At 42.5% G+C, this 27,170-nt stretch overlaps 1 protein-coding gene across 2 annotated transcripts in view; it reads right to left on the bottom strand.

Annotated features, from left to right (window-relative positions):
- Window positions 1-1,379: 1,379 nt before the first annotated feature.
- The window catches only part of LOC139554787 (sodium-coupled neutral amino acid transporter 3-like), a 67,993-nt gene continuing 42,202 nt past the window's right edge, over window positions 1,380-27,170 (bottom strand). For both annotated transcript variants that reach the window (XM_071367939.1, XM_071367947.1), the window contains exons 9-17: window positions 15,345-15,427; window positions 14,299-14,357; window positions 11,872-12,054; window positions 11,521-11,600; window positions 8,448-8,548; window positions 6,533-6,657; window positions 6,060-6,204; window positions 4,972-5,075; window positions 1,380-4,797 (exon numbers count right to left, since the gene is read on the bottom strand). In XM_071367939.1, coding sequence (XP_071224040.1) covers window positions 4,693-4,797; window positions 4,972-5,075; window positions 6,060-6,204; window positions 6,533-6,657; window positions 8,448-8,548; window positions 11,521-11,600; window positions 11,872-12,054; window positions 14,299-14,357; window positions 15,345-15,427 — 985 coding nt within the window. In that variant the 3' untranslated portion in view covers window positions 1,380-4,692. The remainder of the gene's footprint in view (window positions 4,798-4,971; window positions 5,076-6,059; window positions 6,205-6,532; window positions 6,658-8,447; window positions 8,549-11,520; window positions 11,601-11,871; window positions 12,055-14,298; window positions 14,358-15,344; window positions 15,428-27,170) is intronic.

Raw genomic sequence — 27,170 nt, 5'->3', positions numbered from 1 at the left:
TTATGACTTCAAGCCTATAAACTCCCGAGATTAGGCAATACTATAGTGCCTATAAGAACATCCAATAGTCAAAGGTATATGAAATACAAATGGTATAGAGAGAAATAGTCCTATAATTCCTATAATAACTACAACCTAAAACTTCTTACCTAGGAATATTGAAGACTCATGTTAAAAGGAACTACCAGCTTTCATATGTTCTCATGTTCTGAGCAAGGAACTTAAACGTTAGTTTTTTTACATGGCACATATTTTACTTTTACTTTCTTCTCCAACACTGTGTTTTTGCATTATTTAAACCAAATTAAACGTTTCATTATTTATTTGAGACTAAATTTATTTGATTTATGTATTATATTAAGTTAATATAAAAGTGTTCATTGTTCATTCAGTATTGTTGTAGTTGTCATTATTACAAATATATATATAAAAATCGTCTGATTAATCGGTATCGGCTTTTTTTGGTCCTCCAATAATCGGTATCGGCTTTGAAAAATCATAATCGGTCGACCTCTGTTATCATCTATGCATAGTCGCTTTAATAACTCTACCTACATGTACATATTACCTCAACTAACCGGTGCCCCCGCACGATGACTCTGTACCGGTACCCCCTGTATATAGTCTCGCTATTGTTGTTTTACTGCTGCTCTTCAATTACCTGTTACTTTTACTTCTTATTCTTACTCTTATTTTATTTATATTTTTAACTGCATTGTTGGTTAGGGGCTCGTAAGTAAGCATTTCACTGTAAGGTCTACACCTGTTGTATTCGGCGCATGTGACTAATAAAATTAGATTTGATTTGATAATGTGAAGGTGGTTAACTGAGCTGAATAGTGCTCGTGACCTCTCGAGGCGCTTCATTTGCACATGCATCTGAGAATAGTGGCAAGACTGAAAATGGATTTGATTTACACTGGAAGATGAAAAGAGAGCATGTTTTTTTCAGTACTTTCTTAAATGAAGCATCCATCCAAGAAGGCACATTCTGATGACCTGGTGTACAAGAGTGTATTATGGAGTCGTTTGTAGCGCCCCCATGTGTTGGGAATTAGGAATATTCATAGTGAGATTTTTCTTGGTAACACATAAATAAAAGTAAAACCAGACCTAACTGGAATCTGACAAGAAAATGTCCCATAGTTGTCCCGTAAACATTAGGGTTGTTAGGCAAGGACAGGGGCATACTGATCCAGGGCACGTTTAAATGTGTTTATCTAAACACAGCTTTACCTTGAGCAGTATGGCAGACGATAGACCATGTACTACTTGACCATAGAGCAGAAACACTTTGACAGAAGCTATAACAAACCTGTGTGTGTGCGCGTGTGCGGTGATAATACAAACAACAAATAAGGACAGAAATGACTCAGGTGTAAAAACTTTTACATTTGTTTTATTGTCAGACTGAAACTGTCCCTGCTATTTACACTATAAAAGCTAGATATGCATCACAAATATAAAGGGTTCACATTTATATACATTATTTATATAAGCCACCTTATAAGCCCAAAGTTCATACATAACTTGTTATTCACGCATAGTGCTGTCATTTCCTCAGAAATAAATTGCAAAGTTAAAACAAGCGCTATAACAACATGTTAACTGGCTTGCATAGTTTGGGTTGGGTACAAGAGAAAGAGCCAAATGTTGAGAATGTTGCCCCAGACGTTCTAACAGTGATAGCAAAGCTCTAAAGTTGAAGCGCAAGGGCTCTCAGAGAGAAACAGTTGGTAGTAGCTAGATATTGTGTACTGTAGGCACATTCCCAGACAGAAGAGGCCTAAGGATTTAGGTAATATACCACAGTCTATGGCAGGGACGGGCTGGACCATAGTGTCTACTGGTTATTGTTGTACTATTCATTCAACTCAGCGACTGATAGAGACCTGAGAACCCAATGACCGTTATGGATCAATGAAGTACCAGGGACAACCAGCAGATACTGTTGAGTTGCCTGTTCTTGATCTATGGCAAGGTGTTGCCTCCTTTATACCACAACCACTGCCTCGGCGAGACCAGGAGAAATATGGGTTTGAGGCAGATACATACAATAACTTTTTAGCCGTTGAGTAAAAGAAACAGACTGCTCAACAATATTCTCTTGATTAAAACATTTAAATCAATTATTGTGCACAAAGACAAAGCAACATCAGAAGCAGTGTATAAGAATAATGAAATATAAAATAACAATTGTCTTACATATGTAGGACTTGGCCAAAAATACGTTTGAGATTAGCAAACACCACTAACAAAGTAACCACCACTTTGTGAGTCTAACCTTTACATCGGTTGAATGATTTTTCACAGGTTATGTCGATGCAGCTCTTTCAGCTATAACAGGATTCAATAAGTTATATTATGTTTCTTTCAACAATTATCAATGTTACAACAATGTTATTACAATGTTATTACAATGCTATCCCAGTTTTTTGAGAGAACAGATGTCACAGTGTTGTTTTGAAAACCATTTATCAAATGTTGCGTTATGAAATTGAGAAGCCTAAAGAAGGGGCTTTCGGATCACATTAAAATCTAACAATCTCAGTTCATCGTCAACGCTTTAAAAACTGTACTTGATCACAAGACCTTACGTTTAGAAACCAGATACATTAGGAGATACAGCCATAAAGCCACACATTTTGGAAATAGAGTCCTGATATCACCATACTATGCCTGGAATATCACAGTAGTTCATTTAGTGTGTTAAATTAATCAATTAATAAATCAGCCAATCACCAGACAGGTGACACTCTTGCTTCCTTCACTAAATCTTCAACCACCAATCACAAAACAAGTGGAAAAGAGATGTTAAAATACAATAAAGACTAGTTCAACAACATAGACTTACGGCACAACCACATAACCAAAACACTTTTCCTCCATATTTCGTCATGCCAAAAACAGTAAGCCAAACCCCAGTTGTAACTGAAAGGGTACAGTTGAACTGTACTGAATTTAGACAAGGGTTTACAAATTCATTGTATAAATATAAGTGTTGATTGAATATGTGCTATTAGTGTTAAAAAGGCAATTTTAAGTCATTCATCTTAAAATTGATAAAAGCACAATTGATCATAAACATCTGTCAATACTGTATCTAGGATGTCAGTTGATCATCTAACTAAGATGAATGTAAAAGGCTGTTTATGTTTTTCTTCTTAATCAGCTCATTGCCCTCAAGATCGCCTCCTACACTTTCAACTGTCACCTACACCCTCCAATATGCAATACAATACACTACAGACTGTACATACCATCTAGAAAGTCTATCAAAATACCTGATCATATAGTTAAATACTCTGTTCTGAGTCCATTAGCACACCTTGTGAAATTAAAAAACATGGATATATCTAGTTAAATAAATAGAGATTACTATTTCACGGTATAGGCTATTTGTGTGTTTGGTTGAGTCATTCTTCAATCATCTGAGTGTACTGTAGGTACCAGGGACACAGGAAGAGTTCAATAACATAATGCATCATGGGACATATGCCTGAACTAAGCCCAACAACCACACGCACCCCTTAGCTTGGACAGGGAAAACAACACAGACTCCTGGTAGAAAACATGTGAAAATATACTATCTGTGTATGCCCGCACAAATAGAATATTTGGAAAAGCGTGGTAAACTTTGATGGTTAAGGTGCGTGTTGATGGCACAAAGTGATTGACAGGAATACCAAGAGAACCACAGACGGTATGTTTTACAGCACTCACCTAACCTATAGATGTAACCATTTCTTCTATAAAAATACCATATGACACATAATGTATAGTCACTTCCCTATCATCTAGTCATGTGCTTCCTTTGCCTTCTTTACATATAGATTCCACCATATCTACATATGTACAGTACTACAGTACATGTAGCTGCAGTTCACATGAATACAGGGGTCAGGGAGAAAGAAACAGGTGGATGGAAAGAGATAAGGACGGAATGATGGAGGGAAGGAAGGAGGGAGGGAGTGGAGGAGGGAGGGAGGGAGTGAAGGAGGGAGGGAGGTAGTGAAAGAGGGAGGGAGGGAGAGAAGGAGGGAGGGAGTGGAGGAGGGATGGAGGGAGTGAAGGAGGGAGGGAGTGGAGGAGGGAGGGAGTGAAGGAGGGAGGGAGTGAAGGAGGGAGGGAGTGGAGGAGGGAGGGAGTGAAGGAGGGAGGGAGGGAGTGAAGGAGGGAGGGAGTGAAGGAAGGAGGGAGGGAGTGAAGGAGGGAGGGAGTGAAGGAGGGGGAACCAGCATGAGTTTCTTTCTTCTGGATTTTCCATTATGGATTGACTTGGATGCACTATCCCACTGATAAATAATAATAATCAGCATGATTTTTTTTTAAATACCCTGTTTGGTCCTGATGATTCATGTAAAAGTACTCCTCTGTGATGGCCTACATACAGTGATTATGAAACCTTTTGTTCAAATAAGTTCTCTACTGCTTTACAGTAGTACAGACTGTTTTGTCCGAGTCTTTAATCTCAAGAGGACTGAAATTCTCAGCATGGGTTTGCCCAGAGGGTTGATTATGTCTCCCCCCTCCCTACCCCCAACCTCACTGAAGCCTTTGACCCTTGCTCTACCACGGAGGGGATAGTGCATCAATTACATGAAAACAGTTCTAAACACACACCTAGGCATCCCCTTAAAGCCTCTGCCAACCCCCAGATGACCCCAGCATGCGAATAGCAGAGGACGGTCTCTAGTGGCCACCGCCAGAGTTGCTGCTCCCTGTTGTCCAATCAATGATGATGAAGCTCAAACTCATGGTCATGAAGGCGACGCCCAGACCAGCGAAACAGGCAGCCTGGGAAGACAGAGGAAACACCATTATTAGAATATTTATTTTTATATGGTAACCAGAACCATATTCTAACCATAGTCATAAGGACACACAATAACAGTAATGATGAAGAATCTTACACAGATCAAATCGAGATATGAGAATATTACAATTATCATGGAGAGGATATGTGCTCACCAGTATCTTGGGGGTGGAAAACATGGGTTCCTGCTCCTTAGGCACAATGCGAATGTAGAAGACGGCAGGGAAGATAAAGATGAGACAGGGGGCAGATGTGGCACCTGGAGGAGGAACAGGAGGATGGAGGAAGAGGAGGAGAGATGAAGGTCAGGGCTACAGATCATTTTACACAGGACATCCAGTAGAACAAACTGTCCAAAAACAGAATATGGGCCACGGCCAACATTCACAAACACTGTCAGATTTTCCTCTTTTAGTGGATGATGATTGGTGCTGTGGCTTGGTCCATGACCTTTAACCACCTTGACTTTGACCTCCATAACATGAAACATGTTGTTCATTCAAGGGAAAGAGATTAAAAAAAATATTGACTCAGGTCATGTGTTTATCATTGAGTCAATAAGCGCTGGCCCGTCACGTTTTGTGTTGTGTTTTAAGGCCAGACACAGTGGAGATATTATCAAAACAGAGATCCACTGCTATGTCAACACTGCTCACTTCAATTGGAGCAAAAGAGAGAAAGTGAATCAAGAATTACAGGTGCATGTGCATAACCACACATGTAACCATGTAAAACATCCCAGACTACAGCAACTTCTACGTGTAAAATATTTTTGGCTAAATCAGGTAAAGTATGTCAATTTAAAGGGACTGTTTCTGTTCCTGGACTAAAAATCACTTTCAATGGAGAATCATCATTGAATCATCATTAATCCAGGACTAGGTTTAATCTGTATTTCTTAGTCCAGGACTAGGTTTAATCTGTATTTCTTAGTCCAGGACTAGGTTTAATCTGTACTTCTTAGTCCAGGACTAGGTTTAATCTGTACTTCTTAGTCCGGGACTAGGTTTAATCTGTACTTCTTAGTCCGGGACTAGGTTTAATCTGTATTTCTTAGTCCAGGACTAGGTTTAATCTGTACTTCTTAGTCCGGGACTAGGTTTAATCTGTATTTCTTAGTCCAGGACTAGGTTTAATCTGTATTTCTTAGTCCAGGACTAAATTTAATCTGTACTTCTTAATCCAGGACTAGGTTTAATCTTTGTTTCTTAGTCCAGGACTAAATTTAATCTGTGCAACTAACCGATGATGCCGAAGATTCCCAGGATGTTGGGGGCGAAGATGACCAGAATGTTGATTAAGGAGAGCAGGGTGATGGCGATGGCCACATGACGAAGCCAGTTAAACGATTTACTGGAGAAAAACATCTGGTTCAAGGCCCTGCGCACCTGAGGGGGCAGAGAGAGAGAGAAATACAGAGAGAAAGAGAGGGATGGGGATAGAGAAATAAGGAGGGAAAGAGGCAGAGTGAAGGAATAAGTAAGTTACTGTCAGAAACAACAGTGTCATTCCTCTTCAAATTAGCATTTTACTGTAATTCATCAAGCCATGACACCCACCATTTCAAATTAAGACATGAGGAATCAAACTAAATGTAAGCCACCCACGGAACCCCCAGACACCATGCCAATCCCAGTATACAATATCAGTTTTCTATGTCTTTCAGAAGAGCGAAGAGGCTATAGTGGAGAAGGGGAGGGGGTGGGTGTAACTTACTGGGAAGAGCACGATGGGGACAGTCAGTGTGACAGCGGTGAGGACAGCCAATCGCACGCACAGGATGAGCGTGTCATAAGGGTCGATTCTGCTGTATGTGTGTAGCAGCTCTGGCTCAGTCTTACCTGTCAGGGTAAGATCAGGGTAATATCAGAGAGTAACGTCAGAGGGTAACATCAGGGTAATGTCAGGGTAACATCAGGGTAACGTCAGGGGGTAACATCAGAGTAATGTCAAAATAACGTCACGGGGTAACATCAGGGTAAGATAAGGGGGTAACATCAGGGGGTAACACCAGGGGGTAACATCAGGGTAACATCAGGGGGTAAGATCAGGGTAACATCAGGGGTAACATCAGGGTAACATCAGGGGGTAAGATCAGGGTAACTTCAGCGGTAACATCAGGGTAAGATAGGTAATATCAGGGGGTAACATCAGGGTAAGATCAGGGGGTAACATCACGGTAAGAGCAGGGTAACATCAGGGGGTAACACCAGGGTAACATCAGATTAACATCAGGGGGTAACGTCAGGGTAAAATCAGGGGGTAAGATCAGGGTAACATCAGATTAACATCAGGGGGTAACGTCAGGGTAAGATCAGGGGGTAAGATCAAGGTAACTTCAGCGGTAACATCAGGGTAAGATCAGGGGGTAAGATCAGGGTAACATCAGGGGGTAACACCAGGGTAACATCAGATTAACATCAGGGGGTAACACCAGGGGGTAACGTCAGGGTAACGTCAGGGTAAGATCAGGGGGTAAGATCAGGGTAACTTCAGCGGTAACATCAGGGTAAGATCAGGGGGTAACATCAGGGGTAACATCAGAGGGTAAGATCAGGGTAAGATCAGAGGGTAAGATCAGGGTAAGATCAGAGGGTAAGATCAGAGGTAACATCAGGGGGTAAGATCAGAGGGTAAGATCAGGGTAAGATCAGAGGGTAAGATCAGAGGTAACATCAGGGGGTAACGGTAACATTAGGGTAACATCAGGGGGTAACGGTAACATTAGGGTAACATCAGGGGGTAACATCAAGGGGTCACATTAGGGGGAAACATTAGGGGGTAAAATCAAGGGGTAACATCAGGGGGTAACGGTAACATTAGGGTAACATCAAGGTAAAATCAGGGTAAGATTATGGGTAACATCAGGGGTAACATTAGGTGTAACATCAGGGTAACAGGGGTAACATCAGGGAAACATTAGGGGAAACAGGGGTAACATCAAGAATCACAGTATTGTACACTGAACCACCAAACCTAGCCTTACTTATGTTGACTCAGACATTGAGGTCTGCTGTTCCTCATTGAAAAACATAAAAACAACATGTGTCTCAAGCTATAATAATATTACAGTGTGTAGTATTCAATAATGACCACAAGGTGGAGTTATGCTCTTATTTCCAAAAGACTGAGAAACCGCACTTACTGCAAACAAGTGTTTCGGTAATAATAATTTATTACAATAACATTATTATAATCATGTTTGACATTACAACTGTTCATTAACATTGCAAATGTTCAGGAGGGAACAGGAGGAGTGTCCAATATGGATATTATGTTTATGTTTAAACTGTACATTACTGCAAATATAGTCTTGTGGCCTATTAGGCATTTGTTTTGTATCTTATGCTAGCTTGTTGCAAGTCAGAAAATTATTTAGAAATACAATGTCTCTTTAGAACCTATGCAAAATACTTGATTGGTTGGAGAAGTAGCAATTGTAACTATTTTCCATCAACACTCTACTTAACACCAGATACGTGAGACTACTTTCTGAGGAGAACCTCCCAGGCTTTCCAACTTAACGTGATAAGCCTGGGCTTCTGAGACTACGGCACACATAATCATGACTACGGTATATTTCAGCCTGAGGAAAGGGCAGGAGTTGAAGTGGTGAAGAGGAGGTGCTCACCGTAAAAGGTCAGATAGCCGAAGAGAGCAGCCAGGAAGTACATGGTGTACATCACCAGGATGGAGAGGTTGGAGACATGCTGCATCCTCCTCTGAGATGGGCTGGATAACACACACACACACACTGGTTAACAGCCAACATTGACAGGAGAATATTGTGGTTCCAATCCAATGGCTCAGTGGGTTTAGGGTAAGAGCAATGTTCTTTCAAATTTTGTTCCATCACTGAGTAAATTTCAGGTCTGCTGAGCGCAAACTACCAGCGCACGTTTACTGTGAACACTGAGGCTGTACCTGCTTAAAATTACAGTTTTAACAGTGGTCAAGTGGGCTACTGTGGCTATTTGATCATAATGTAGGCCTACCAGAGTGGCCTACCCTAAAAAACAATGGAGAAAATGCACCCTATAACATTTTAACAGGGAAATAGCTGTTCTATCATTCAGCCTACAGTAGCAGCCAATGTGTGGTGTAGGTCTACATTCCATGAGACTTTTGAAAAAACATGCAGGACTTGACATTCATCTGTTTATCCACTTGTCCTTCAGATAAGGAGGTGACAGAAAATTTTGTGTTTGATGCAAGAAACCACTTTACAAAATAAAATGCATTATTATTCCCACACCATTATTACAGAGAATCAGACAAACTCTTCTACCCTCTGCCTATTGGCTACTTAGCTTATTCAAACCTGTCTCAAAACACAACACTGCCTCTTTAAGACAATAAAAAAGCTCTTTACCCGACTCCCTTTTCAAAGATGTCTAGAAATTTACATGTTTTGTGCTCTTGTAGGAAGCAATCACTCCCCCATTGCTGAATACAAATGATCTATAACTGGGCTAATAACTCACTAACTAGCAAAGGACATGAACAAATGTGCACACATGGCTACATGCAGCTCTCGCTTTGATGTCAAAACAAGCAGTATCTACTCACGACCGCTCATGCTGTAAACACAATCCAGTTCAAAGAGAATGGCACAGATCCATATATGGCAATGGTCTGTTTGCATATAGGCCTACTGCAGCGCTGATTGGTTATGCCGCACCGGTCTGTGTAGAGTAGGGGTTGAGTAGTGGGTGTCAATGCAATAGAATCCTACTCCGATGCTTTCTGCCTACAACAAAATATCTTGCATAGTTCGTTTTGTTTCGGTATGCTGCATTGAAAGTGGCTAATATTGACTTGATTCAATCACAGTTGCCAGAGTAAAGGAAAGCGTTGTTAGTGTTAACTAACAGGGAAAACTAGAAAGTTGAGTGAAGTTCAATCTCATGCTTCTCTTCATGGGCTGATATTTCTTCTGCTCTCTGTGCTGCAGTCTCGGGCTACTGTGCTGCAGTCTCGGGCTACTGAGCGACAGTCTCGGGCTACTGAGCGACAGTCTCGGGCTACTGAGCTGCAGTCTCGGGCTACTGCGCTGCAGTCTCGGGCTACTGCGCTGCAGTCTCGGGCTACTGAGCGGCAGTCTCGGGCTACTGAGCGGCAGTCTCGGGCTACTGAGCGGCAGTCTCGGGCTACTGAGCTGCAGTCTCGGGCTACTGCGCTGCAGTCTCGGGCTACTGCGCTGCAGTCTCGGGCTACTGAGCGGCAGTCTCGGGCTACTGAGCGGCAGTCTCGGGCTACTGAGCGACAGTCTCGGGCTACTGAGCGACAGTCTCGGGCTACTGAGCGGCAGTCTCGGGCTACTGAGCTGCAGTCTCGGGCTACTGCGCTGCAGTCTCGGGCTACTGAGCTGCAGTCTCGGGCTACTGCGCTGCAGTCTCGGGCTACTGAGCGACAGTCTCGGGCTACTGAGCGACAGTCTCGGGCTACTGAGCGACAGTCTCGGGCTACTGAGCTGCAGTCTCGGGCTACTGTGCTGCAGTCTCGGGCTAATGCACTGCAGTCTCGGGCTACTGAGCGACAGTCTCGGGCTACTGCACTGCAGTCTCAGGCTGTCTGAGGTCCTGAGCGCTCTGAGGCAGGTTTTCATCAAGGAACTCTCCGTACTTTGCTTCATTCACCTTTCCCACGATCCTGACTAGTCTACCAGTCCCTGTTGCTGAAAACATCCCCACAGCATGATGCTGCCACCACCAGTCCTCACAGTAGGAATGGTGCCAAGTTTCCTCCAGATGTGACACTTGGCATTCAGGCCAAAGAGTTCAATCTTGGTTTCATCAGACCAGAGAATCTTGTTTCTCATGGTCTGAGAGTCCTTTAGGTGCCTTTTGGCAAACTCCAAGTGGGCTGTCATGTGGCTTTTTCTGAGGAGCGGCTTCTGTCTGGCTACTCTAACATAAAGGCCTGATTGGTGGAGTGCTGCAGAGATGGTTGTCCTTCTGGAAGGTTCTCCCATCTCCACAGAGGAACTCTGGAGCTCTGTCAGAGTGACCATCGGGTTCTTGGTCACCTCCCTGACCAAGGCCCGTCTCCTCTGATTGCTCAGGCGGCCAGCTCCTGGAAGAGTCTTGGTGGTTCCAAACTTCTTCCATTTAAGAATGATGGAGGCCACTGTATTCTTGGGGACCTTCAATGCTACAGACATTTTTTGGTACCCTTCCCCAGATCTGTGCCTCGACACAATCCTGTCTCGAGCTCTACGGACAATTCCTTCGACCTCATGGCTTGATTTTTGCTCTGACATGCTGTGGGACCCAATATAGACAGGTGTGTGCCTTTACAAATCATGTCCAATCAATTGAATTCACCACAGGTGGACTCCAATCAAGTTCAATGGAAACAAGATGCACCTGAGCTCAATTTCTCATAGCAAAGGGTCTGAATACTTATATAATTAAGGTATTTCTGTTTTTGTTTTTTTATTAATTTGCAAACATTTCTAGACACCTGTTTTCACTTTGTCATTATGGAATATTGTGTGTAGATTGAGGACAAAAAACTATTTAATCCATTTTAGAATAAGGCTGTAACGTAACAAAATGTGGAAAAAATCAAGGGGTCTGAATTGGTTCCGAATGTACCGTATACTATATGTAGGAACCTATGAACAGAGGTTTAGTGTTGACACTAGGGAGGCACCGTGTGGAGACAGATGGAACAAGGTTGGGTAAGGTAGGCATACTCACTTGCGGAGCTCAGTGTAGATAGGCAGAACCTCAGGATGGCACACAAAGGCAAAGGCCAGGATGGGGATGGTGTATGCTGTCTGTGAAGGAAACACACAAACACCTAATGTTACCATAGACCAGCCTCAGAGGGACTACTCATTTACAAGACTTGCATGGCCTGCACCTTTGCAGTACATAGGTGAGCAAAGTGAACAAAGGTTATGGAGTTTTAGACCGTATTTATTGCACCACTTTTGACTATGGTCAAAAGTAGTGCATTATATAGGGAATAGGGTGCCATTTGGGAAACAGCCCTAACCCTAGCCCAGGGCTGGTGAAACATTGGCCCTGTGGTCTGGTTTACTGTACCTGAGAGTTCATGGTGAACATTTTTGCACCACAGTGGGAGTCATCCACCTCGTGCACCAGACCGTTATCATGGAGAGCGTGGTTATCAGTGACGTTCAGGTGGATGTCCAGGTGAGAGACCGTGTGATTGGCTGCAGAGAACTCCTCAAACGGACAGGGGATCTGGAACTTCTTATAGATCACCTACAGAGGAAGTACAGACTCAGTGAGCATAGCCTTGCTATTGAGAAAAGCCGCCGTAGACAGACCTGGCTCTCAAGAGAAGACAGGCTATGTGCACACTGCCCACAAAATGAGGTGGAAACTGAGCTGCACTTCCTAACCTCCTGCTAAATGTATGACCACGTTAGAGACACATATTTCCCTCAGATCACACTGATCCACAAAGAATTTGAAAACAAACCCAAATTTGATAAACTCCCATATCTATTGGGTGAAATACCACAGTGTGCCATCACAGCAGCAAGATGTGGGACCTGTTGCCACAAGAAAAGGGCAACCAGTGAAGAACCAGTAATTATTTGCACATAATATGACATTTGAAATGCTTTATTCTTTTGGAACTTTTGCGAGATTACTGTTCATCTTTTTATTGTATATTTCACTTTTGTTTATCTTCTATTTCACTTGCTTTGGCAATGTAAACTTATGTTTCCCATGCCAATAAAGCCCCTTAAATTGAATTTAAATAGAGAGGAGGAGGAGGAGAAGGGGGAGGAGGGAGAGAGAGGAGGAGAAGGGGGAGGAGAGATAGAGAGGGAGGAGGAGGGATAGAAAAGGGGGAGGAGGGGAGGAGGAAGGATAGAGGAAGAGCGAGTGGAGGAGGAGAAGGAGGTATAGAGGGAGAGAGAGGAGAATGGGAGGAGGAGGGAAAAAGGGAGAGGAGGGATAGAGGGAGAGAGAGAGGAGGAGGAGGGAGAGGAGAGAGAGAGGAGGAGGATGGATAGAGGGAAAGAGAGAGGAGGATGGATAGAGGGAGAGAGAGAGAGAATGGTGGAGGAGAAGAAGGGAGAGAGGGAGAGAGAAAGGAGAAGGGGAGAGGAGAGATAGAAGGAGAGAGAGAAGAGGAGGATGGATAGAGGGAGAGAGGGAGAGAAGAGGAAGAGGATGGAGAGAGGGAGAGAGGAGGAGGATGGATAGAGGGAGAGAGGATGAGGATGGATAGAGGGAGAGAGAGAGAGAGGAGGAGGAGAAGAAGGGATAGAGGGAGAGGAGGAGGAAGAGGGCGGGGAGATAGAGGGAGTTGGAATAGGAGGAGGAGAGGTAGGATACACATCAAGCAACACAGCAACATGTCTGAGATCAGTGTCATACACACACAGGGAATAGACACGAGAGATGAAGGAGGGATGAGGGAGGAAGAAGGAGAGAAGGAGGGAAGGAGAGGGAGTATTATGGAGCTCAGAAAAGCTATTTCTTATGATAGAGAGGGAGGAGGAGGGATAGAAAAGGGGGAAGAGGGGAGGAGGAGGGATAGAGGAAGAGCGAGTGGAGGAGGAGAAGGAGGTATAGAGGGAGAGAGAGGAGAATGGGAGGAGGAGGGAAAAAGGGAGAGGAGGGATAGAGGGAGAGAGAGAGGAGGAGGAGGGAGAGGAGAGAGAGAGGAGGAGGATGGATAGAGGGAAAGAGAGAGGAGGATGGATAGAGGGAGAGAGAGAGAGAATGGTGGAGGAGAAGAAGGGAGAGAGGGAGAGAGAAAGGAGAAGGGGAGGGAGAGAGGGAGAGGAGAGATAGAAGGAGAGAGAGAAGAGGAGGATGGATAGAGGGAGAGAGGGAGAGGAGGAAGAGGATGGATAGAGGGAGAGAGGGAGAGAGGAGGAGGATGGATAGAGGGAGAGAGGAGGAGGATGGATAGAGGGAGAGAGAGAGAGAGGAGGAGGATGGATAGAGGGAGAGAGAGAGAGAGAGGAGGAGGATGGATAGAGGGAGAGAGAGAGAGAGGAGGAGGATGGATAGAGGGAGAGAGAGGAGGAGGATGGATAGAGGGAGAGAGAGAGAGGAGGAGAAGAAGGGATAGAGGGAGAGGAGGAGGAAGAGGACGGGGAGATAGAGGGAGTTGGAATAGGAGGAGGAGAGGTAGGATACACATCAAGCAACACAGCAACATGTCTGAGATCAGTGTCATACACACACAGGGAATAGACACGAGAGATGAAGGAGGGATGAGGGAGGAAGAAGGAGAGAAGGAGGGAAGGAGAGGGAGTATTATGGAGCTCAGAAAAGCTATTTCTTATGATTAGATGAGTCAGTCTCTGAGAGGAAGGGAGAGGAAGGAGAGGAATGAGAGGAAGGAGGGAGGGAGGAGGCGAGGAAGCAAAGGGAGGAGAGAGGAGGGAGGGAGGGAGGAGGGGGAGAGGAGGAAGAGAGGAATGAGCGAAGGGGAAGAGGAAGGAGAGGAGGGAGAGGAGAGTGAAGAAACAAACGTACCGCACTGAGGAAGAAGACCATGCAGCTAAGGGAGAAACCACTGGTATAGCCCAGGTAGCCTGTAGAGCACAAAACAATGACATATTAGAAATAATGGAATAGAATTGTGAGAATTTTTAAGTTTGGTGGTCACACTAGATGTAGGCTACTAATGGTGGAAAGACCACATCCAATTACATGCCTATAACATGGAAATTAGTTCCAGTGACAGAAGGTGATTGCTGCGCTTCATTTCTTAAAATGTAATCAGTGTGCTGCACTGTGTGTGTGTGTGTGTGTGTGTGTGTGTGTGTGTGTGTGTGTGTGTGTGTGTGTGTGTGTGTGTGTGTGTGTGTGTGTGTGTGTGTGTGTGTGTGTGTGTGTGTGTGTGTGTGTGTGTGTGTGTGTGTGTGTGTGTGTGTGTGTGTGTGTGTGTGTGTGTGTGTGTGTGTAACCGCACCACAATGCAGCATCTCATCTCTGTTAGTGTTGACTTGATCGTCTACGACTCTGTGTTTCTGGGCTCCATAGAGACATAGGAGGTTAATTGGGTCCATGCCGTTTCCACGGCAGAACCAATACCGCGCCAGCAGAGCGGGAGCGGTGTGAGGGTCTGATTGGCTGCTGTGTGACCCAGGAGAGTTGTCAATGCTGTCAGGACCTCCACACGGCACTCCATTCCTCCACCTCACCCCTTCACCTCCACCTTGCTTCAGTAAGAGTGTAGCTCTCACATCTAACCACATGTACCTGTTATAACCTAATGTAAAGCTGTCTGAGGCTTTCATACGACCTGGCCCAACAGGACAGCTGTGCATATGTCCTTATGCAGTGGAGGTGGTTCAGTGAACTACACTCTCTTGATGACTAGCCTTGCCTGCGACCCGAAGATTCATGTTAGCTCCCAGAGCCTAACGGCTGGCCTTTAGCTTAGTTAGCTAACACAGTATTCAGTTGTGTGTTGTGGACTACCCAGGTTTATTACGTGGTTAGTGTCACATATGAGCTTGCTGTTATTTTGCGGGAAAACAAAGAGGTTAGAAGTGAGAAGAAGAGGTGCAACTCACCCAGCTGCTTCATCAGGGCCAAAGGAAGGATGACGCTAATGGAGACCATGATCACCAGGTAGTTCCCATTCAGGTACCACAAACTAAGAGCGATATATTTATGTATATATAAATATATATATATAGAGCGAGAGCGAGATAGAGAGAGAGAGGCAGAGCGAGAGGGAGAGAGGGGCAGAGAGAGAGAGAGGCAGAGAGAGAGAGAGAGAGAGAGGGAGAGAGGGGCAGCGAGAGAGAGCGAGAGAGAGAGAGGCAGAGAGAGAGAGAATTTTAAAATCCCCTTTATTGAGTCAGCACATGAACATTCAACCCTCAGTAATCATGCACCACCGTGCTCATGTAAGAAAAAACAGACATTTGAGAGGGTTTATAAGGACAAGATCCCCCTCATTGTCAACAGAGCACAACCCCCTCTGAAGGCCCTATGTATGGATGAAAAGCTGTCCGTACAGTTCTTTCTGGTCTTATAGATGGCTAGCTTGGCTACTTCTGACAAAGAATGTAGCAGGATTACCAAGCCCCTGGGCCTGACACTGTACTTTGGTCTTAGGAAGAAAACCTCCCCCACGGCTGAAAAACAGCTGGTTAGCAGGGTAAACATCCCTACCAGTTGTTGGACACTTTTACGAAGAAATGAGTTAATGACTCAGAACAAAACAGACCACCTTCCTAAACGCTTGGCTCTAGGTGCACCACATTTCTATTGGTGTCTATCGCCCCATGTATGAGCCTCCATTGGAGTTCAGCTGTCCGTTTGTCAATTGGCAACTTTTGGGGAAGTGCCTGGACCACACAACTCAGCCCACCTCGTTGACATCACCCCTGCCAAAGAACGTGCATGCATGTTGTGTAAGTGAGTGAGTGAGTGAGTGAGTGAGTGAGTGAGTGAGTGAGTGAGTGAGTGAGTGAGTGAGTGAGTGAGTGAGTGAGTGAGTGAGTGAGTGAGTGAGTGAGTGAGTGAGTGAGTGAGTGAGTGAGTGAGTGAGTGAGTGAGTGAGTGAGTGAGTGAGTGAGTGAGTGAGTGAGTGAAAATGAGAGCAGGGAGGTTACTTACAGTATTAGAGAGGAAATTGCATAACACCACACTAAATGTTCTGATTGATTGATTGAGTCACTGCCAGTGAGTCAGAATATAGTCTGTCTAATAGTTCTGCTCTGGTCTATTCTGTAAGAGCCATAGAAACAGCCTAGGTTTACAGTAGAACGCCTGTTGGGTTTATTGGGGAAATATGTCTATTTCTGACTATTGTTGCTGCGTGACATTGCTCTTTTCATCTGGCACGAGGGTCTGAAGCACTCTCTTATATAAGGCTATTGATTTACATGGGCGTTGATAGTTCCAATAAGGGTAGCTTATAGGGACTCACCCCACACATACTTTCCACCCAAACATACTTTCCTTCCACAGGGCCTTGGCCTGAGCTCCAGTACGTGTCAGGAGCAGGTCTGGGCTGGGAGGCCCTATTCTTAGCCCAGCTCCCCTCCCTGCCTCCAGCCAAACACAGGCAAGGCCGGTGCTCTCTATATGCCCTATCCTCATCTGAGAGGTCTGCTACATCATAACATACGTGATCCAGACGGATTTGAGGCTCCTAAATAGCCACTAATAATGCATACTGTAGCTATAACGGTCTCCATGTGCACGTCAACAGGCATTGAGATGTGTCACGTTGCATTCTCAGTGCTGAGAATGTTGGACACAGGGTGACCCCATGGTCAGATCACATGGTGGCTTGGGACAGGTTGAGGGCCAGTAACTGTTCACCCCAGGCTCAGTCTGAGAGAACCATTCCTAACATCTAAATGTTTTTTAATAAGTCTCGCCACAACAGTGTCTATGTGAAACACCTCAGGCTTGCTCGGCCATGTCCTGCTGCTGCCACTGCCCTGTGAACAAGCTAGTAACATTAACACCAAGGGAACAAGCTGGTAACATTAACACCAAGGGAACAAGCTGGTAACATTAACACCAAGGGAACAAGCTAGTAACATTAACACCAAGGGAACAAGCTAGTAACATTAACACCAAGGGAACAAGCTGGTAACATTAACACCAAGGGAACAAGCTAGTAACATTAACACCAAGGGAACAAGCTAGTTACATTAACACCAAGGGAACAAGCTGGTAACATTAACACAAAGGGAACAAGCTAGTAACATTAACACCGAGGGAACAAGCTAGTAACATTAACACCAAGGGAACAAGCTGGTAACATTAACACCAAGGGAACAAGCTAGTTACATTATCACCAAGGGAACAAGCTGGTAACATTAACACCAAGGGAACAAGCTAGTAACATTAACACCAAGGGAACACGCTGGTAACATTAACACCAAGGGAACAAGCTAGTAACATTAACACCAAGGGAACAAGCTAGTTACATTAACACCAAGGGAACAAGCTGGTAACATTAACACCAAGGGAACAAGCTAATAACATTATCACCATGGGAACAAGCTAGTGACATTAACACCAAGGGAACAAGCTAGTGACATTAACACCAAGGGAACAAGCTGGTAACATTAACACCAAGGGAACAAGCTAGTTATATTAACACCAAGGGAACAAGCTAATAACAATAACACCAAGGGAACAAGCTAATAACAATAACACCAAGGGAACAAGCTAATAAAAATAACACCAAGGGAACAAGCTAGTAACATTAACACCAAGGGAACAAGCTAGTTATATTATCACCATGGGAACAAGCTAGTAACATTAACACCAAGGGAACAAGCTAGTAACATTAACACCAAGGGAACAAGCTAATAACATTATCACCAAGGGAACAAGCTAATAACATTATCACCATGGGAACAAGCTAGTGACATTAACACCATGGGAACAAGCTAGTTATATTATCACCATGGGAACAAGCTAGTAACATTAACACCAAGGGAACAAGCTAGTAACATTAACACCAAGGGAACAAGCTAATAACATTATCACCAAGGGAACAAGCTAGTAACATTAACACCAAGGGAACAAGCTAGTAACATTAACACCAAGGGAACAAGCTGGTAACATTAACACCAAGGGAACAAGCTAGTAACATTAACACCAAGGGAACAAGCTAGTTACATTAACACCAAGGGAACAAGCTGGTAACATTAACACAAAGGGAACAAGCTAGTAACATTAACACCAAGGGAACAAGCTAATAACATTATCACCATGGGAACAAGCTAGTGACATTAACACCAAGGGAACAAGCTAGTGACATTAACACCAAGGGAACAAGCTGGTAACATTAACACCAAGGGAACAAGCTAGTTATATTAACACCAAGGGAACAAGCTAATAACAATAACACCAAGGGAACAAGCTAATAACAATAACACCAAGGGAACAAGCTAATAACAATAACACCAAGGGAACAAGCTAGTAACATTAACACCAAGGGAACAAGCTAGTTATATTATCACCATGGGAACAAGCTAGTGACATTAACACCAAGGGAACAAGCTAGTAACATTAACACCAAGGGAACAAGCTAGTTATATTATCACCATGGGAACAAGCTAGTAACATTATCACCATGGAAACAAGCTAATAACATTAACACCAAGGGAACAAGCTAGTTATATTATCACCATGGGAACAAGCTAGTAACATTATCACCATGGGAACAAGCTAATAACATTAACACCAAGGGAACAAGCTAGTTATATTATCACCATGGGAACAAGCTAGTAACATTAACACCAAGGGAACAAGCTAGTTATATTATCACCATGGGAACAAGCTAGTAACATTAACACCAAGGGAACAAGCTAGTTATATTATCACCATGGGAACAAGCTAGTAACATTAACACCAAGGGAACAAGCTAGTAACATTAACACCATGGGAACAAGCTAGTTATATTATCACCATGGGAACAAGCTAGTGACATTATCACCATGGGAACAAGCTAATAACATTAACACCAAGGGAACAAGCTAGTTATATTATCACCATGGGAACAAGCTAGTAACATTATCACCATGGGAACAAGCTAATAACATTAACACCAAGGGAACAAGCTAGTTATATCACCATGGGAACAAGCTAGTAACATTAACACCAAGGGAACACAGCTAGTTATATTATCACCATGGGAACAAGCTAGTAACATTATCACCATGGGAACAAGCTAATAACATTAACACCAAGGGAACAAGCTAGTTATATCACCATGGGAACAAGCTAGTAACATTAACACCAAGGGAACACAGCTAGTTATATTATCACCATGGGAACAAGCTAGTAACATTAACACCAAGGGAACACGCTAGATATATTATCACCATGGGAACAAGCTAGTAACATTAACACCAAGGGAACAAGCTAGTAATATTATCACCATGGGAACAAGCTAGTACCATTAACACCAAGGGAACAAGCTAGTTATATTATCACCATGGGAACAAGCTAGTAACATTAACACCAAGGGAACAAGCTAGTTATATTATCACCATGGGAACAAGCTAGTAACATTAACACCAAGGGAACAAGCTAGTTATATTATCACCATGGGAACAAGCTAGTAACATTAACACTAAGGGAACAAGCTAGTAACATTAACACCAAGGGAACAAGCTAGTAACATTAACACCAAGGGAACAAGATAGTAACATTAACACCAAGGGAACAAGCTAGTAATATTATCACCATGGGAACAAGCTAGTACCATTAACACCAAGGGAACAAGCTAGTTATATTATCACCATGGGAACAAGCTAGTAACATTAACACCAAGGGAACAAGCTAGTTATATTATCACCATGGGAACAAGCTAGTAACATTAACACCAAGGGAACAAGCTAGTTATATTATCACCATGGGAACAAGCTAGTAACATTAACACTAAGGGAACAAGCTAGTAACATTAACACCAAGGGAACAAGCTAGTAACATTAACACCAAGGGAACAAGATAGTAACATTAACACCAAGGGAACAAGCTAGTTATATTATCACCATGGGAACAAGCTAGTTATATTATCACCATGGGAACAAGCTAGTAACATTAACACCAAGGGAACAAGCTGGTAACATTAACACCAAGGGAACAAGCTAGTTATATTATCACCATGGGAACAAGCTGGTAACATTAACACCAAGGGAACAAGCTAGTAACATTAACACCAAGGGAACAAGCTAGTAACATTAACACCAAGGGAACAAGCTGTTAACATTAACACCAAGGGAACAAGCTGGTAACATTAACACCAAGGGAACAAGCTGGTAACATTAACACCAAGGGAACAAGCTGGTAACATTAACACCAAGGGAACAAGCTAGTAACATTAACACCAAGGGAACAAGCTGGTAACATTAACACCAAGGGAACAAGCTGGTAACATTAACACCAAGGGAACAAGCTGGTAACATTAACACCAAGGGAACAAGCTAGTAACATTATCACCATGGGAACAAGCTGGTAACATTAACACCAAGGGAACAAGCTGGTAACATTAACACCAAGGGAACAAGCTGGTAACATTAACACCAAGGGAACAAGCTGGTAACATTAACACCAAGGGAACAAGCTGGTAACATTAACACCAAGGGAACAAGCTGGTTATATTATCACCATGGGAACAAGCTAGTAACATTAACACCAAGGGAACAAGCTAGTTATATTATCACCATGGGAACAAGCTAGTAACATTAACACCAAGGGAACAAGCTAGTAACATTAACACCATGGGAACAAGCTAGTTATATTATCACCATGGGAACAAGCTAGTGACATTATCACCATGGGAACAAGCTAATAACATTAACACCAAGGGAACAAGCTAGTTATATTATCACCATGGGAACAACATAGTAACATTATCACCATGGGAACAAGCTAATAACATTAACACCAAGGGAACAAGCTAGTTATATTATCACCATGGGAACAAGCTGGTAACATTAACACCAAGGGAACAAGCTAGTAACATTAACACCAAGGGAACAAGCTAGTAACATTAACACCAAGGGAACAAGCTAGTAACATTAACACCAAGGGAACAAGCTGGTAACATTAACACCAAGGGAACAAGCTGGTAACATTAACACCATGGGAACAAGCTAGTTATATTATCACCATGGGAACAAGCTAGTGACATTATCACCATGGGAACAAGCTAATAACATTAACACCAAGGGAACAAGCTAGTTATATTATCACCATGGGAACAACATAGTAACATTATCACCATGGGAACAAGCTAATAACATTAACACCAAGGGAACAAGCTAGTTATATTATCACCATGGGAACAAGCTGGTAACATTAACACCAAGGGAACAAGCTAGTAACATTAACACCAAGGGAACAAGCTAGTAACATTAACACCAAGGGAACAAGCTGGTAACATTAACACCAAGGGAACAAGCTGGTAACATTAACACCAAGGGAACAAGCTGGTAACATTAACACCATGGGAACAAGCTAGTTATATTATCACCATGGGAACAAGCTAGTGACATTATCACCATGGGAACAAGCTAATAACATTAACACCAAGGGAACAAGCTAGTTATATTATCACCATGGGAACAAGCTAGTAACATTATCACCATGGGAACAAGCTAATAACATTAACACCAAGGGAACAAGCTAGTTATATTATCACCATGGGAACAAGCTGGTAACATTAACACCAAGGGAACAAGCTAGTAACATTAACACCAAGGGAACAAGCTAGTAACATTAACACCAAGGGAACAAGCTAGTAACATTAACACCAAGGGAACAAGCTAGTAACATTAACACCAAGGGAACAAGCTAATAACATTAACACCAAGGGAACAAGCTGGTAACATTAACACCAAGGGAACAAGCTGGTAACATTAACACCAAGGGAACAAGCTGGTAACATTAACACCAAGGGAACAAGCTAGTAACATTAACACCAAGGGAACAAGCTAGTTATATTAACACCAAGGGAACAAGCTAGTAACATTAACACCAAGGGAACAAGCTAGTAACATTAACACCAAGGGAACAAGCTGGTAACATTAACACCAAGGGAACAAGCTGGTAACATTAACACCAAGGGAACAAGCTAGTTATATTATCACCATGGGAACAAGCTGGTAACATTAACACCAAGGGAACAAGCTGGTTATATTATCACCATGGGAACAAGCTAGTAACATTAACACCAAGGGAACAAGCTAGTTATATTATCACCATGGGAACAAGCTAGTTATATTATCACCATGGGAACAAGCTAGTAACATTAACACCAAGGGAACAAGCTAGTTACATTATCACCATGGGAACAAGCTAGTAACATTAACACCAAGGGAACAAGCTAGTTATATTATCACCATGGGAACAAGCTAATAACATTAACACCAAGGGAACAAGCTAGTTATATTATCACCATGGGAACAAGCTAGTAACATTATCACCATGGGAACAAGCTAATAACATTAACACCAAGGGAACAAGCTAGTTATATCACCAAGGGAACAAGCTGGTAACATTAACACCAAGGGAACAAGCTAGTTATATTATCACCATGGGAACAAGCTAATAACATTATCACCAAGGGAACAAGCTAATAACATTATCACCATGGGAACAAGCTAGTGACATTAACACCATGGGAACAAGCTAGTTATATTATCACCATGGGAACAAGCTAGTAACATTAACACCAAGGGAACAAGCTAGTAACATTAACACCAAGGGAACAAGCTAATAACATTATCACCAAGGGAACAAGCTAATAACATTATCACCATGGGAACAAGCTAGTGACATTAACACCAAGGGAACAAGCTAGTGACATTAACACCAAGGGAACAAGCTGGTAACATTAACACCAAGGGAACAAGCTAGTTATATTAACACCAAGGGAACAAGCTAATAACAATAACACCAAGGGAACAAGCTAATAACAATAACACCAAGGGAACAAGCTAATAACAATAACACCAAGGGAACAAGCTAGTAACATTAACACCAAGGGAACAAGCTAGTTATATTATCACCATGGGAACAAGCTAGTGACATTAACACCAAGGGAACAAGCTAGTAACATTAACACCAAGGGAACAAGCTAGTTATATTATCACCATGGGAACAAGCTAGTAACATTATCACCATGGAAACAAGCTAATAACATTAACACCAAGGGAACAAGCTAGTTATATTATCACCATGGGAACAAGCTAGTAACATTATCACCATGGGAACAAGCTAATAACATTAACACCAAGGGAACAAGCTAGTTATATTATCACCATGGGAACAAGCTAGTAACATTAACACCAAGGGAACAAGCTAGTTATATTATCACCATGGGAACAAGCTAGTAACATTAACACCAAGGGAACAAGCTAGTTATATTATCACCATGGGAACAAGCTAGTAACATTAACACCAAGGGAACAAGCTAGTAACATTAACACCATGGGAACAAGCTAGTTATATTATCACCATGGGAACAAGCTAGTGACATTATCACCATGGGAACAAGCTAATAACATTAACACCAAGGGAACAAGCTAGTTATATCACCATGGGAACAAGCTAGTAACATTAACACCAAGGGAACACAGCTAGTTATATTATCACCATGGGAACAAGCTAGTAACATTATCACCATGGGAACAAGCTAATAACATTAACACCAAGGGAACAAGCTAGTTATATCACCATGGGAACAAGCTAGTAACATTAACACCAAGGGAACACAGCTAGTTATATTATCACCATGGGAACAAGCTAGTAACATTAACACCAAGGGAACACGCTAGATATATTATCACCATGGGAACAAGCTAGTAACATTAACACCAAGGGAACAAGCTAGTAATATTATCACCATGGGAACAAGCTAGTACCATTAACACCAAGGGAACAAGCTAGTTATATTATCACCATGGGAACAAGCTAGTAACATTAACACCAAGGGAACAAGCTAGTTATATTATCACCATGGGAACAAGCTAGTAACATTAACACCAAGGGAACAAGCTAGTTATATTATCACCATGGGAACAAGCTAGTAACATTAACACTAAGGGAACAAGCTAGTAACATTAACACCAAGGGAACAAGCTAGTAACATTAACACCAAGGGAACAAGATAGTAACATTAACACCAAGGGAACAAGCTAGTTATATTATCACCATGGGAACAAGCTAGTTATATTATCACCATGGGAACAAGCTAGTAACATTAACACCAAGGGAACAAGCTGTTAACATTAACACCAAGGGAACAAGCTAGTTATATTATCACCATGGGAACAAGCTGGTAACATTAACACCAAGGGAACAAGCTAGTAACATTAACACCAAGGGAACAAGCTGGTAACATTAACACCAAGGGAACAAGCTGGTAACATTAACACCAAGGGAACAAGCTGGTAACATTAACACCAAGGGAACAAGCTGGTAACATTAACACCAAGGGAACAAGCTAGTAACATTAACACCAAGGGAACAAGCTAGTAACATTAACACCAAGGGAACAAGCTGGTAACATTAACACCAAGGGAACAAGCTGGTAACATTAACACCAAGGGAACAAGCTAGTAACATTATCACCATGGGAACAAGCTGGTAACATTAACACCAAGGGAACAAGCTGGTAACATTAACACCAAGGGAACAAGCTGGTAACATTAACACCAAGGGAACAAGCTGGTAACATTAACACCAAGGGAACAAGCTGGTAACATTAACACCAAGGGAACAAGCTAGTTATATTATCACCATGGGAACAAGCTAGTAACATTAACACCAAGGGAACAAGCTAGTTATATTATCACCATGGGAACAAGCTAGTAACATTAACACCAAGGGAACAAGCTAGTAACATTAACACCAAGGGAACAAGCTAGTTATATTATCACCATGGGAACAAGCTAGTAACATTAACACCAAGGGAACAAGCTAGTTATATTATCACCATGGGAACAAGCTAGTAACATTAACACCAAGGGAACAAGCTAGTAATATTATCACCATGGGAACAAGCTAGTAACATTAACACCAAGGGAACAAGCTAGTTATATTATCACCATGGGAACAAGCTAGTAACATTAACACTAAGGGAACAAGCTGGTAACATTAACACCAAGGGAACAAGCTAGTTATATTATCACCATGGGAACAAGCTAGTAACATTAACACCAAGGGAACAAGCTAGTTATATTATCACCATGGGAACAAGCTAGTAACATTAACACCAAGGGAACAAGCTAGTAACACTAACACCAAGGGAACAAGCTAGTAACATTAACACCAAGGGAACAAGCTAGTTATATTATCACCATGGGAACAAGCTAGTTATATTATCACCATGGGAACAAGCTAGTAACATTAACACCAAGGGAACAAGCTGGTAACATTAACACCAAGGGAACAAGCTGGTAACATTAACACCAAGGGAACAAGCTGGTAACATTAACACCAAGGGAACAAGCTGGTAACATTAACACCAAGGGAACAAGCTGGTAACATTAACACCAAGGGAACAAGCTGGTAACATTAACACCAAGGGAACAAGCTGGTAACATTAACACCAAGGGAACAAGCTAGTAACATTATCACCATGGGAACAAGCTGGTAACATTAACACCAAGGGAACAAGCTGGTAACATTAACACCAAGGGAACAAGCTGGTAACATTATCACCATGGGAACAAGCTGGTAACATTAACACCAAGGGAACAAGCTGGTAACATTAACACCAAGGGAACAAGCTGGTTATATTATCACCATGGGAACAAGCTAGTAACATTAACACCAAGGGAACAAGCTAGTTATATTATCACCATGGGAACAAGCTAGTAACATTAACACCAAGGGAACAAGCTAGTAACATTAACACCATGGGAACAAGCTAGTTATATTATCACCATGGGAACAAGCTAGTGACATTATCACCATGGGAACAAGCTAATAACATTAACACCAAGGGAACAAGCTAGTTATATTATCACCATGGGAACAACATAGTAACATTATCACCATGGGAACAAGCTAATAACATTAACACCAAGGGAACAAGCTAGTTATATTATCACCATGGGAACAAGCTGGTAACATTAACACCAAGGGAACAAGCTAGTAACATTAACACCAAGGGAACAAGCTAGTAACATTAACACCAAGGGAACAAGCTAGTAACATTAACACCAAGGGAACAAGCTAGTAACATTAACACCAAGGGAACAAGCTGGTAACATTAACACCAAGGGAACAAGCTGGTAACATTAACACCAAGGGAACAAGCTGGTAACATTAACACCATGGGAACAAGCTAGTTATATTATCACCATGGGAACAAGCTAGTGACATTATCACCATGGGAACAAGCTAATAACATTAACACCAAGGGAACAAGCTAGTTATATTATCACCATGGGAACAAGCTAGTAACATTATCACCATGGGAACAAGCTAATAACATTAACACCAAGGGAACAAGCTAGTTATATTATCACCATGGGAACAAGCTGGTAACATTAACACCAAGGGAACAAGCTAGTAACATTAACACCAAGGGAACAAGCTAGTAACATTAACACCAAGGGAACAAGCTAGTAACATTAACACCAAGGGAACAAGCTAGTAACATTAACACCAAGGGAACAAGCTAATAACATTAACACCAAGGGAACAAGCTGGTAACATTAACACCAAGGGAACAAGCTGGTAACATTAACACCAAGGGAACAAGCTAGTTACATTAACACCAAGGGAACAAGCTGGTAACATTAACACCAAGGGAACAAGCTAGTAACATTAACACCAAGGGAACAAGCTAGTTATATTAACACCAAGGGAACAAGCTAGTAACATTAACACCAAGGGAACAA

The sequence above is a fragment of the Salvelinus alpinus genome, chromosome 2, assembly GCF_045679555.1.
Source record: "Salvelinus alpinus chromosome 2, SLU_Salpinus.1, whole genome shotgun sequence".
In the NCBI taxonomy this organism is placed as follows: Eukaryota; Metazoa; Chordata; class Actinopteri; order Salmoniformes; family Salmonidae; genus Salvelinus; species Salvelinus alpinus.
The sequence above is the reverse complement of the archived record's forward strand: the minus strand, read 5'-3'. Positions and strand labels throughout refer to the sequence as shown.